This window comes from Ptychodera flava, chromosome 17, assembly GCF_041260155.1.
Source record: "Ptychodera flava strain L36383 chromosome 17, AS_Pfla_20210202, whole genome shotgun sequence".
NCBI lineage: Eukaryota > Metazoa > Hemichordata > Enteropneusta > Ptychoderidae > Ptychodera > Ptychodera flava.
In genome coordinates this window covers 26,879,714-26,893,226 of record NC_091944.1, presented here as the reverse complement: position 1 = coordinate 26,893,226, position 13,513 = coordinate 26,879,714, and the positions used below count along the sequence as shown (strand labels likewise).

The window sequence follows — 13,513 nt, the reverse complement described above, 5'->3', positions numbered from 1 at the left end:
AGATTTCTTTGAAATTTGTGATTCATCAATAAAGCTACCCAAATTTTAAAAAGTAGTTGTGGGCGAAAAAAATTTGGTAAACTATAAGTCATTGACTCTGTTGAAAGCTCAGGAAAACTGAGTCACTCACGATAAACGATTCCTCTTTCAATTTACCTTTATCGCAGATATCTTGACACTGGAGCACTTCATCACTTTCCTTGAGGACATCTTGAGCAACACTCTCTCTTTGTACTGATGATTCATTTCCAAGGAAGGAATCACTTTGTTAGAGAAGATCTGAAGCTGAATGAGGTTATTTTGCGAGACACTAATGGATGGCAGTCTAGACACAGCTGGTGACACTGAGCTCATAGTTGTACCAAGAAATCTTGCTGCTTTCCACCACATTCCAGATGTCCGCGTCATTGCCATGCGCTGAGTATCATCACAATCACTGCGATAACAAACTTAGCCATGGTAAATTTATCGCAATTAACTCCACTTGATGGGCATCATAATTCATTTTCACCAATCAGGCATATGCTCAATTTTTTATGTCCAGTTGTGGATGTAAAATGTTGATTATCCTGAACACAGCGTCAATTCCACATTATCATCACCTTGACAATGAACAGTGATGATGACAAATCCCGCTTCATGTTCTTCGATTACTCTGTAATTTATTCCCTGTTACGGTCCATGTCTTGATGAAAATCCAGCGTGATTTGGCAACGTTACGTATCCAATCTGCAAACATCAAAACTCCACTCATCCAAAAATTCCAGAAGAGCACGGAGTGAAGACAGTCTTACAACATCAAAAGACAGTCTTGCATAAAACTTTTCTTCACAAATACCGTTTCATAGCCTGCTGCAGATCAATGAACCTTTCTGTGATGTGAATCAACTTTACAAACATTTCTGAATTAAAGGACATCTATCGTCTCCTGTATGAAGAACATTTCATGAATTCCCACATGGTGCTTGATGGTGTCTAATGTTACTTTGGAACTAGGTTGTATCAGCAATAGTACTATAAACTAAACCAAAGCACACAAGTGTCGTTTTAGAGTCTTTTGTTTACAAAATTTTGTTGTCAACCATTAAAGGGGCAGTAGCTGTAAATTTTGATGATGCATTTTCACAATTTTTGTTTTGTATGTCGACCAGTTTCTTGTTCTACTTCCCAAAGCATGTTGAGATACACAGTATTCATCTTATCAACTCAGCTTGTACAGACTGCATTGCTATTGTTGACAAGTTAATTCTTGTGTTAAAATGTATACAATAACAGTTCAATTTACACATATACATGCTTCCTTGACAAGTTCAACAGTTGGTGTTTCAACATGCTTTAGGGAGTAGAACCAAAAATTGCAATTAATATATACAACAAGAACAGTGAAAAATCTTCATAAGTTACAGCTGCTGGCTCTTTAACACTAAAAAAGACCACAAAACTTGAGAAAATTAAAAAAGAGGAACATTTCGACATGTCAGATCTCAGGAAAAAGAAAATATCAGGACATTACATAAGGTTCTGTGGAATTACATATCTTTCAATGATATGTTTTTGAACCAGTTTTGTGCTCATGATTTGATTGCAAAAGGAAGTACAACCAAAAGTTTCCTTCCACTATGTCACAGCATACCTGTTTGCTTCTTTATGAAAATACACCTCCACATAAATGTTGTAAAATATGAATTTGCGAAAACAAATCTCGTTAAAGTAATGTATTCTGCAATATGCTGTGCACACATTTTATATTGAGCACTTGGTTGAAAATAATTTACACTGAACTGATATTGCATAAGAAAGAAAGCGTTTCTCATTTAACCCCTTCACTGCCATGGTTCAGTCCATATCCATCACTTTCAATGGTGACTGTGGACCTCCTCACTGGGAAACAGGGAGAACAGCCCTCACGAGGGGGTAACCTAATTTTTTGAGTTGTGGTGGAATCATGTGTGTCAGTCATTGCTGTTTTGCTGTGACAATTAAATGCAACATGTTTGGCCTATTCACAGATATCTGCTATATTGGTCAATTTTTTTTGAAATTCAGAGTTCAGGTTTTATACATGGACTGACCACTTTGTGGTGAACTGCCTTGTTACTTTGTGTTTTAACTGGAGCTGCCACTGTAAAGAATGACAACTAAATTTGATTCGAAGTGGCAATGTCTTTTTGTAAATTTTTTAGGCATCTTATTTTGATTCTAACAGTCCCTATCTGACACAGCAATTACAAGCAAATCATGCATAATTACAAAATTTCCATGGCTTCAAGTTGTGACAAACAGAATGTGATGTCTCACAACTGTTTCTGACTTTGAGCAGATGATTTTCGGAGGTGTGTTGCCACACTGATTGACACCACTCTATGGAGTCAATGTGGAGAAAGACTTGCGTCACTATACTGTGCTTTGCCGTATTGCTCACTGCATGTCAATACCCCCTACCTCACACCACAAGAGTGCCACTGAGCTTCAGAAACTAAAATTCAGCAGGCTTATTCAAATGCACACTCTGAAAGAATAAGTAATTACTGCTTCATCAATTTCTTAAGATCTATGCATAAATACAGGGTCAAATGTGGACCCCAAGCGTTAAAATAACATGTTCAAAAGATGTCATATTTAACTTTGTGGTTGTTTTGACCACACATTTAAGTATGTTGCGTATGCAATCTCCACCAGAATTCAACTAATCACCATCAAAATACCTCTGCTGCAATGTAATGAGGAGTAACACAATTCAATGTGATACAACATTTGTCACATATACATTTTGATATACAAGAACAGATAGACAACCAAATCTGGTGATATTTTATGAGTGACCGTGTAATTTAATCCTTACATCGCAGTGCAGAGGTCTGACGTTGTCACATAAGGCATTTAGATTGTTCGCAATTTGGTGGTGAAGGGGTTAAATGCTACCACATAGTACTGTTGCTGTGTGCAGCTGAACTTCAATGTGTAGTTTGTTTCTTAAATAACCATATCATTTCATAAGGAATAATTTTCCAGGCAAGGAGGCTAGATGAATTATTTCATTTATAGTTGTTTTCCATACTGCCTATTCACCTGACCCCAAGTTAAAGATAAACACCATATCTGTACCATATGATGGAAACAGTTGTTTTCACGATACATATATGTCAAATAAGATCTTGGCTATCCCAAAATGTCTTGAAAATTTGTATGACATTCAAATCTTGCGTCGAATCTTTCCTACAAATAGTAATGAATAAAAACTACCAAAACATGGTGTGGAAATATTTTGCACAAAGAATTGCCATGGAAATTTTGTTGCGGTATTAAAAAGTTGGCACAGAAAGTATATTCAGAGTACTGTAAAACCATTAATTCTCATAGGGATTTAATTCCACTATTTTGATCACTGAGACACATTCAGTAAGATTTGAATTGTCTGATTTGCCAGTAAACAATAGAATATACTGTTATTTAGCATTTTTTGGTACTTAATTCAGCAGATGTTGTCTATCAGCAAAAAATAATGAAATTATATCCGGGTGAAAGAATAATACTTTTACAGTTGGAAGGTTAGAATCTTCTGTAGTCTGCTACTGAGAAAACAAACCACTTATACTATTTACTTTCCAAACCACTATGGCAGTAAAGGTTATGGTAAAATGATTTCATCCAGGAGACGTTTGAAAATTAATGTGCCTATTGATGATATTGTGTTCATTCACTGAAAAGTAGATGAGTTGGAAGCAGAGTTTTGGTATTTGCAGATCATGATGAAATCCCTGTAGGCAGCTCAGTATCACTGCATGTTGTTATCATTTGCAACGCTGGAGACCACAGTGGTTTCTGGCAATGATTTAGTCTGTCCCGCTTCTGCACTGGAGGTTGGAGTGGCGTCAGTTTGACCTTTGACCCCACTCTTTGAAGTCTGTGAGTTCATCTCTGTGGCATTGCTTGCCTGGTTCTCTTTGCCTGATTTGTCTTTGGGGTCACATTTGTTTGTTTCTTCATTGTTCTCTCCACGAACTGGTTCTCTTGAGTTCTCCACAGATTCACTCCTAGGGTCACAATTTTCCACACTTTCAAGTTCTGGAGTTTTAATAGATCTGTCAGAGTCCTCACTGGGGCTTAGCACAAGCAGTTCCGAATCTGAAGTTGGACTTTTTTCCGATCCATCATCATCAAGTTTGTCCTGAAGCTGCATCGGTGCTTTGCCTTGTCTGTCCAACGCATTCAAGTGTAGCTTTGATCGCAAATGTTTTGCAAGGTGACCTGGTATCCTAAAAGCAATCTGACACTCCTTACATTTGAACGGGCGAGGGTCATGACTGTCTGAAGTTGGCAGTTCAACACCTTCAACTTTGGATAAATGTGATTGTGAACGTTCATGTTTTTGCAAGTGTCCCTTAGTTCTGAATGATATGGAACATTCTTTACATGTAAACGGTCTGTCGTCTGCATGTATTCTCATGTGAATTCGTAGCTGGCTGGGTTTCAAAAAGTCTCTGTAGCACACAGTACATTTCAACATTCCTTGAGCATTTGGCAGATCTTTTGGTAAATCTTCGGCAGACTCTTGAGCACTGGGTTTTGGTGAGGATTTATCAAGCATCATTTGTGCCGCATTACCTGGTGGGAAGTTGGCAGATGTCGCATCAACAGTCACCATCCTTGGGATGCCAAGCCCACATGCAACGGCAAGTGGCTGTGATACTGTGGTCACTGTATCTGTACTGCTGGATGGGTGGGTGGTGTTTGGCATCCTACCTGGTAGCGCTTCCTCTGGACTCAGCTGGCGTGGGGGAGGTCTTGACAGCAGTAACTGTTTTATAGCACTAGAGCCTGATGAGTGTGACTGTGTCATTCTGGCTTCTGGTGGTAGTATAACAGATCCCCCTGGCATCTGAACTTGTACCATAGTTTGACTTGTGGTGGCATGGATACCTGTTGACACTACCTGGCTGACTGGGAGACTATATTGCGATTGGCTGGTTTGCCCTCCCAAAACCTGGTGCGATGAGCTTACACCCAGAGCTGTGGCAAGATGGTATGAAGCCATCACTGCCTGTGGTGTCATTGGATGTCCACTATGTGCCCTTTGCATGTGGGCACCAACCACTTGTTGCTGTTGAGATGGTGTTGCTCCGACAGTGACTTGCGATTGGGTTACCAGCTTGCTAGGAGAATGCTGGTTCTGGGATGAGGTTGTTCTTGGAGACAACTGTGGCTGTGCTAGCGCTGCTGCTATAATGCTGCTGTGATGTGATGGTGTTAGTTCAGTTGGTGTTCTTTGAGAGGTGAATGAGGAAGACCTTGTCAACAACTGTTGAGACACTGCTGATCCACTGGCGGATTGCTGTGGGGATGACACTGCTCTAGCTGCTGGAGGCACACGTGTTTGCTCTGGGAGAGTTTTTGCCTTTACAGGAAGCTGTTGGTAGCTGGATGAAACTGGCTTGTCAGGAGACTTTTGCAGAGTTCCTGTTATATGCTGGCGTAGTAATGTCCCCTGATCTGTGAGGGTGAGCTCTGATGCATTTATAGATATTGTTGCCCGCTCTTGGGATATTTCCGGGTGGCTAAGAGACTGTTTCTGTTGCAATGGTGCAGTATCTGCAGAATGTCGCTGTGTAGGCGATGGCGGCTGTTTGGACGATGCCACTCCTACAATAGAATGCTGCTGCAATGGAGGTGGATCACGCAAAGTAGGTGGCTGGGAAGGAGCAGTTCGTCTGATTGGTGACCGTTGGTTGCCTTGATTGGTAACAGTTCTTGTAACAGACTGCTCCTGAGGAAACCCAGCACTTCCAGTTGGCATAAGCACTGGTGTCAATGGTGTATTCTCAAACACTGCTTGATTCTGTGAAAATGGTATTGATCCTTGGCCATACAGTTGATAGTTTGATGGTGCACTCTTCGCCATCTGCAGCTTTGGTGAAGACACTGGTGGTGACAGAGTTGGCCTTGTGTCAGTCAGCGCCCCTTTGGGGTCAAAGTTCTTAGGTTTATGAGATTGTCCAGGAGGCTGATGAGTAGATGTCGTGCTCATAATTGGTTGTAGAGTCGTTGCTCCAACCACATGATATGGAACAGGCTGGCTATGCACATATTGTGGGACCAAGATAATCTTTTCTCTATCTCCAGTTCTTCCGGTGGACTGTGCATTTCCCTCCTGGTGTGTATTTGTCTCCTCATCATCAGATATTGGCTCAGTGTCTGGGGGTGGGACTTTCCTTCTCATTCCTGATAGGTTGTCTGGCAGTGGTGTCTTGTTGTTGTGATCAGATGCAGAACTAGAAGACAGAACATGACTAGCCGAAGTAATGGCTATTAATGTTGTTGGGCGAGTTTTCTTGCTCACCATAAGTCCGGTGTGCGATGATGGTTCACTCTTCAAATACGACTCAGAACCTTTCTTTTCCTTCTTTATATTAACTTTAGCCATATCATACAGTTCCTTTCCAGCTGGGCCCAGCACATTTGGATCAGGTGATGAAATTACCTCGCTGCTTCCTGTGCTAATTTTGCTGTTCTCTGATTGAAGACTCTTGACTTCTACTTTCTGGGCTCCTTCAGAAGAACGCCTTGGTCTTGGAAAATCTTGAACTACCAAGGTAGGGCTTGGAACTGCGAAGCCTGCTGAGGTTCCCATCTGGTGAGTTCGTGGTTGAAAAAAGATCGGATTAGTTTCTTCCTTGGTAAGAGGCCTCGAAGGAGCAGATGACATGGCCATTGTACCACTAGTGAATGTTAATGGTATCTGCGGCAAAGTGCTGAAAGCAACAGTTGTTGATCCAATCCCAAGAGACTGCACTGCAACTGAGTTTGTGTTCACTGGCTGGACTATCACTTTTGGTCCTTCAAGGAACATAGCAGCAGGATTACCTGATGACTGTTCAACAATAGATGTACTATCTGCTGATGGCGATGTTGAGCTATAAACTGTTGGTCTGGTGATCGCACCTGTTGCCTTCTGTGTCTCTGGAACCTGGGACTGCACTGAAACCGTTGGGGTGGATGCCCGCCTTGGCAACCCCACTGCTGGAACATTGACCACTATGGTCTTTGGTTCAACACTCCTGGGGGTAACAGAAGGTGCTACTGTGGATACGATGCTGATACCTTGTGGAAGAGTTAATGGTACTGACACCTGAGGTTCTGACACTCCTGCCTTGTCAGATCCTGCCTGTGATACTTGAGCAGTGCTGCTTGGTACTAGTGTAGTCCAGACAAAACTGTTGAGTGACACTGTCGGCATGGCAAGTTGAGTTCTCACTACACTCGGACTTGTTGCTTTTTGATTCTCTGCTGTCTTTCCATCAGTCTTTACTTCCTCTGTTACGGCTGGTTTGGGCTGAGCTTGCTGCTGACTGAAAGTGGTGTCATTCACTCTTGTGGAAACTCGATAAGCGTACATGTTGGAGAGGTATGGCAAAGGTGGAGTAATGTGGCCGTACTTGTCTAATATTGGCCGTGGGTTTGCAGAAGTTATGTTTCCCTTCTGAGGGGTTAGTACAACGGCAGAAGAGGAGTATCCAGGGTTTGACCTTTGTGTGCTCCATCTCACTCCTGATGACTTGCTGTCTGACTGCTGGTGTTGTAGCAACTGTTGGATCATCTGTCTGTCTGCCAGTTGCTTCTGCAGGTTAAGTTGTTGTTTGTTACTCAGATGCTGAGAGAGTTTGCCGACAACTTCTGATTTTGTGAGTTTTCTCTCTGTTGGCTTCCCTTGGTCCTGCTGAGGCTGCTCTGATTTTTGTGGTGTATTACTGCTTTGACTGGATGTAGCTGTCTCCTCAGTCACTTCAGAGTCTTTCTCTTGGTTGGCCACTGGATCAAACTGGGCCTTTGTCCTAGTCTTCAGGGCATCAATCAGACCACCAAGCCTTGCAGCCTTCTTGATTGGTTCACCACCTGATGAAGAACCCTCCTCTGTGTTCATGATGCTGTCCATCAAGGACTCTGTTGTTTGGTTGACTTGCACCTGTCCAAAGTTGTGCCCTGACACAATGGTAGTTGTGGTAGACGTTGGAGTAATGGTCAGTGATATCTGTGGCACTGCTATGTCGCTGCTTGTTTTCACTACAAGCTCCTTGATATCTGGAGCAGACTCTCCTGGCATTGCCATGGCTACAAAGGTAGGCTGATGATCTACTTTAAGTCTTATTGTTGTTGAATCTGATGATGATGAGTCGATTTCCATCGGCTGTTCTGAATAATCATCATCATGCTCTCCTTCAGATTCAGAATCAGCGGAGTCAGTTCCCTCATCATCATCTTCATCATCTGAGAACTGATGTTCATCATCGAGCCCATCGTGTCTGGAGAGAGAACTATCAAAGGACTGGTCAGGGTCGCCGTCAATTGGAATGCCATTTTCAAGACACTTCTTGTTGTGTGCTTTAGACTTCATATGCTTTGTCAAGTTTCCTTTGGTCTTGAAGGAGAAGTTGCAGAATTTACAATGGTATGGACGGAGATCTGTATGAGTACGGATGTGTTTCTTCAACATGCTTGGCTTCTTGCACCTAATTCCACATTCTTCACAAACATATTTGCCACGCCCCCTGCCCCTGACATACACATAGTCTTCATTTGATTTGTATCCTCCTTGGAAGATGGGAATGCGACTGGGTTCACTCTTCTCTAGAAGTTCTTTCATTTTTCTTTCCTTTATTTTCCTTTCTATTAGTTCCTGCATCATGTTTTCTTGAGGCAGTTCTGTTTGAGTAACTACTTTTGTCTCATTTGCCACATCAGAGGGAGTTGGTGATTTTAAAGCCTCTGTTTCCTTTTTGACCACAACCTCCTCACTCTTGGTACTGTAGTTGTAATTCCAGAGGCTCGAATGTGTCAGATTCCCTGATCCTCGAGGAGTTATGGCAGCATTAACATAGAATGATCCTGTCTTTTTCCTCCTTGCTGAATTGTAAAGCGATAGCAGCACTTTTGTTGGCAGACCTAGAGGGTTCGTGTTCTGATTCCCCACTCTCCAATTGGAGTACATAGAGATGGCATGGTTGGCTCCCTGTTCAACATACATCGGTTGAGGTCTTTGCAAGCAGCAGAAAGTAACATGTGTCAGTGCTTGGAGAGTTGCTGGTGTGTTTCCATATGGTACATGAGCATACAAAATTGTACCAACAGGTGTTCCTGGAGTAACAGGAGTTGTTATTCTTTGCGCTGTGACAGATATTGGTTCACCTGGACGAAATATGAGCAGCTTTGGAGGAATAGGACCTCCTGGGGTTTCTGGCGAGCTCTTTGTTAGCGTTTGTTGTCCAATACTAAATATCTGTCCTGCTGTAACAGAGGTTGGAGCAACTGTGGCAATGATTGCACTGTTCGACAACTGTCTTGCTAGCAGAGGTGATAGTCCAACAGGTCTGTTTTGGGTTGGTGTAGAAGCAGAGACATCAGAAACAGTTGTAGGCTTTGACAGAATTGATGATATGCTACTGGAACGATGTGTAGCTGGTGACACAGGAGCTGGTGTAACAGATACAGTTTGAATAGGTTGTGGATATACAGCAGTTTGGGAGGTGGAAACATGGTGCCCTGCAGTTGGGGAAACCGGAATTTCACTAGTGACAGCTTGAGAGATGGTCCCTGCCTGAACTACAAATGCTGGAAAAGATGTTGGTTGAGGTGTAATTGGGGTCAGTGGGGTGACAGCACTTGAGGGCTGCTTAACATTACTCTGAATGGGTATTGGTGACATAGTTGCCCCTGCTGCAGTAGCTGGAGTAAGATTTGCAGGACTGGAAATTTCAATAGACATCCTTCCCGTTTTGATCCTTTTGGATGTTTTTGCATCCACTGAACTATCTTTAGTTACACTTTCTGCCACAGGTTCACCAGGTACTTCCCCTTCTGACATGCTTCTTCTGTGCTTCTGTGGCTTCGGGTCCATGTAGACAAAGTTATCCGGGAGGGGAGGAATCCTGGAGTAATCTGTCACTTTCTGGGGAATATGCATTGTAGTCTGCTTTACCTGTTCAACAGGTTGTCGAGGACTATTTGATCCAGCTGTGACCTCGGGTGTTGTTTCATGCCGATTGTATTTGGGAAGTTTTGAAATGTCCAATGGAGGTAATTGTGAGTAATCTTTTATGACTCTGTGTACTTCATCATCCTTTGCTGCATGTATTTGCCGACTCCCTGAAGACATTCCCTCTGTCTTGGTAGTGTCTTCATGGAGCATGGTGAATTTGGTGGACTTCTCAGCAGAAGATACGGACTGTTTCATTGATTTCTTTACAGGGGCAGTGTCTGCCTTTTCAATTGCTGTCCCTGACATTTCATACAGTTTCAACATAGATGCAGTGGCCCCAATAGAGCCCTCTGGTGGCTGTAAGTAAGGCCCGCTTACAGATGTCTGAATGGTTGATGGTGGATGCTGTTTTAAAGCAGTTTCAGTGGTTTCTCCCCTGGAATCTTGGGGTTGACTGCCCTGACCAACAATGGACTGGTCCTGAACAGAGGGCAAAGCATTTGTATGCTGAATAACTGAGATTTCCTGAGCTAATGTTTTGGCAGCAATGTTCTGTCCAGCGATTTGTTTCACCTTAGCCAGCATCTCCTTGTGAGCCTCCTGGAAATGGTCTGACTGTGAGGAACTCTCACATGCTGGCACTGTAGTCCCAATGTCTTTTTTCCTTCTTCTCGGTTTCCTTGCACCCTGTCTTTTAGCCTGTGGTACCTCTTGCAATTGGAATTCAGGTCCTGGATGAGGAATCATGTGCTGGCCAACAAATGGGATGTTTGTAGTTTTTCCACCATGACGCACACTTTTCATGTCCAGGGCACTGGGAGGTGGAATCTCTCGGTAGAGTTTCATTTTTTCTCCTCCATGTAAGTACTGGGTGGGACTGACAATGTTTACCCCTGTGGTATGTTGCACATTGGCACTATAAGACTGTGGTGGTATCTCTTCTCTTTTTTGTTGCAGAATACTCCTGATAATATCCTTCTTTCCTGGCATCATTGCCTCAGAAACATCTCTCTGCATTTCAGCTGCTAGCCTGGAGTCCAGTGGCACAGTAACAGGCACTTCTGGATTTATATCAGTGTTCTCGATAGCTTTCGTTTTGTCTTTCCTTCGCTTCCTCTCTTTCTTAGGCTTTGGGTCTTTTGCCTGCACTGGAACATCACCTCTGTGGTCAACAGATTCACTAAGTTTGCTTTGTTCTTTACTTGTCATCACAGAGACTGTCCCGTCTCCTCGCTCTGTTGTGATAATGATGTTGTCAACACTCTCTCGTCTGGAGCCGGCCATTCTCCGGGGTTTCACACTCTCCAACATTGGGTTGTCCACAATTGCCTGGTTCTGCGAAATCAGCTGCTTAATTCTCTCTGTCAGACTTTGTTTGTCCAGAGTCTTTGGCGTAAGTGGTGTTGTGCCTTCTGAAGCGGGACTAGGCACTCCAGAAGAGCTGAGTTTCCCAACTGGTGGAGCTGAGGACTGTGGCGTCAGATTGTGAGTCACCGGTACAGCTTTACCTGTCTGCATGTCAATCTGGAAGCCAGCAACATTCTCTGGAGGGAAAGAGTTTCTACTTTCACCACCCGATTGCGCCTGAGTTTGTTCAGTTTCCTCTGGTTTATTGTTTGTTGCAGAACCTTCTTCTTTGGAAACTGTCTGTTCTGGTTCACACTTGTAAGTTTCCTTGTTACCTTCACTGAACGGAACAGTGGCTGAAGTTTCTTCTTGCTTTCCTCTCCCTACTTGGTATTTGTCGTTTGTGGTAAACGGTGGTTCTGGATAAAATCCATGTGGTATTGGTCTTCCCTTTTCTATCTCAATGTGATTGTCCTTAATGCCCTGATTTTCGAGTGGTAGTGGTCCCATCATGGAAGGCCTAGCCACAGTACTGTACATGAATCTTGGTTCCCCTTGATACACAGCCTGCACTGGCATAAGGTACACAGGCATGGCACCCCCTGGCATGTGGGGATGTGGTACAGGCATGGGGTGACCCTGTAGAAACTGGGGTGCCATCTTTACATATGGGACCTCAGTAAAAGTCTGTTCATCCACATCTCCTTCTGACTGCCGAGTTGCAGCATGGCTTGAAAAGCTGCTCTCCGGGCTGCCACCAGTACCACTGTCATCATCATCACTGTCTGTTTCAGAGTCGTCAATGTTATCCTGATCTCCAAAGTCAATGATTTTTGTGGCTTCATCTAAATTGGGAGCTAGTCCTGCTTTGATGGCATGAGCATGAGACTTTTTGTGTTTGTACAGATTGCTCTTGGTCTTGAACGCAAATCCACAAATATTGCAAGGATAGGGCCTCTCATTTGTGTGTGACCGGATATGCTTTTTCAGAACACTTGGCTTTGCACAACCCCTGCCACAGAATTGACATATGTGTCTCCCTGGTTTCTTTGGTGGTTTACTGTCTTTTTTAACCACTTCTCTCATTGGGTCAAGTGGTTTGCTGGACTTCCTGGGCCTGTAAGCCCCATAGCTGACTGGATTATGTTCAATTTGATCCCCTGTCTGTGCAGTGTAAACTAGTTTCAACCCCTGTTCTTCCAGAGTGTCCGATTTCAACTGATACTTCACAATGCCTTTATCACTGTCTGACACTTTCATGACTGACCTATATGAGCCTGGTACTGCACCTGCGTCATCGGCCATTTCACCTTCCCTGATTTGTTGCTGTGGCTGCTGCTGCTGTTGTTGTTGCTGTTGCTGCTGCTGTAATACAATGCCCTGCTGTCTTACAATCTCTTGCTGGTGTTGTTGATGTTGCAGCTGTTGCTGGCGCTCCAAGTGCCTCGCTTGTTGCTGGTACATTTGTTGTTCATGTTCCTTTGTAGACAATGTGTGCAGTTCACTGTGCGTTATCTGCAGCAATGCTTCGAGAGCATTCTTTCTAGAAAGTTCCTCCTCAGTACTTGGACCTTCAGCTTTCTGTACCTCTTCTTCCCTGTGCAAAGCTTGGTCTTTGTCCTGACCTTTGTCTTCCAAAGCAACAGGTTGCAGAACAGGCATTTCCACATCCGACTCAATGTCCACTTTTGGTTCACAAACAGACTTGCGTCTTTCCAATGAAGGAGCTGGTGGGCTCTCTTGAGTTTTCTTATCAGGACTTTCCTTGTTTTTCTGAAGCTTTGCTGATCTTGATTTTATGCGGTCATATTTATCAATTTGTGTAGTATTTTCCATTCCATATTTCAATACTTCACTCTCTGCAGATCTACGAGTCCTAGGTCTGCCTTTGGCATCCTCACTTGTTCCTGGAACAATCTTTTTCGGCTGGCCTCTGGAGGCAACTTTCCCTTTCAAATTTTTTCGGGCACTCTGAACTCTTGGCTTCCTGACTTTTGTCTTTTCCTTCTTCCTTTCTTTCTGCTTTGTTTTGATTTGCTCCGTCCTCGGTTTCTTTGTAGGTGGAGGTCCATTATCATGTGATCCCTCAGTACCTTGCAAGCTGTCGCCTGGAAAAAAAAGAGACAATGTTGTTGGTAATTTCAAAATTGGTTTGATTTCAAGCGTCATTTGACTGTGTAAACTGCAGTAAAGAAG

At 43.4% G+C, this 13,513-nt stretch overlaps 1 protein-coding gene and 1 long non-coding RNA gene across 2 annotated transcripts in view; one reads left to right on the top strand and one right to left on the bottom strand.

The window, feature by feature from the left end:
- The window catches only part of LOC139115917 (uncharacterized), a 214,437-nt gene that overhangs the window by 42,342 nt on the left and 158,582 nt on the right, over nt 1-13,513 (top strand). The window lies entirely within an intron of this gene.
- LOC139115912 (uncharacterized) overlaps nt 1-13,513 on the bottom strand; it is a 34,145-nt gene that overhangs the window by 1,737 nt on the left and 18,895 nt on the right. Inside the window, exon 3 of the mRNA XM_070678339.1 lies at nt 157-13,425. Coding sequence (XP_070534440.1) covers nt 3,776-13,425 — 9,650 coding nt within the window. The 3' untranslated portion in view covers nt 157-3,775. The remainder of the gene's footprint in view (nt 1-156; nt 13,426-13,513) is intronic.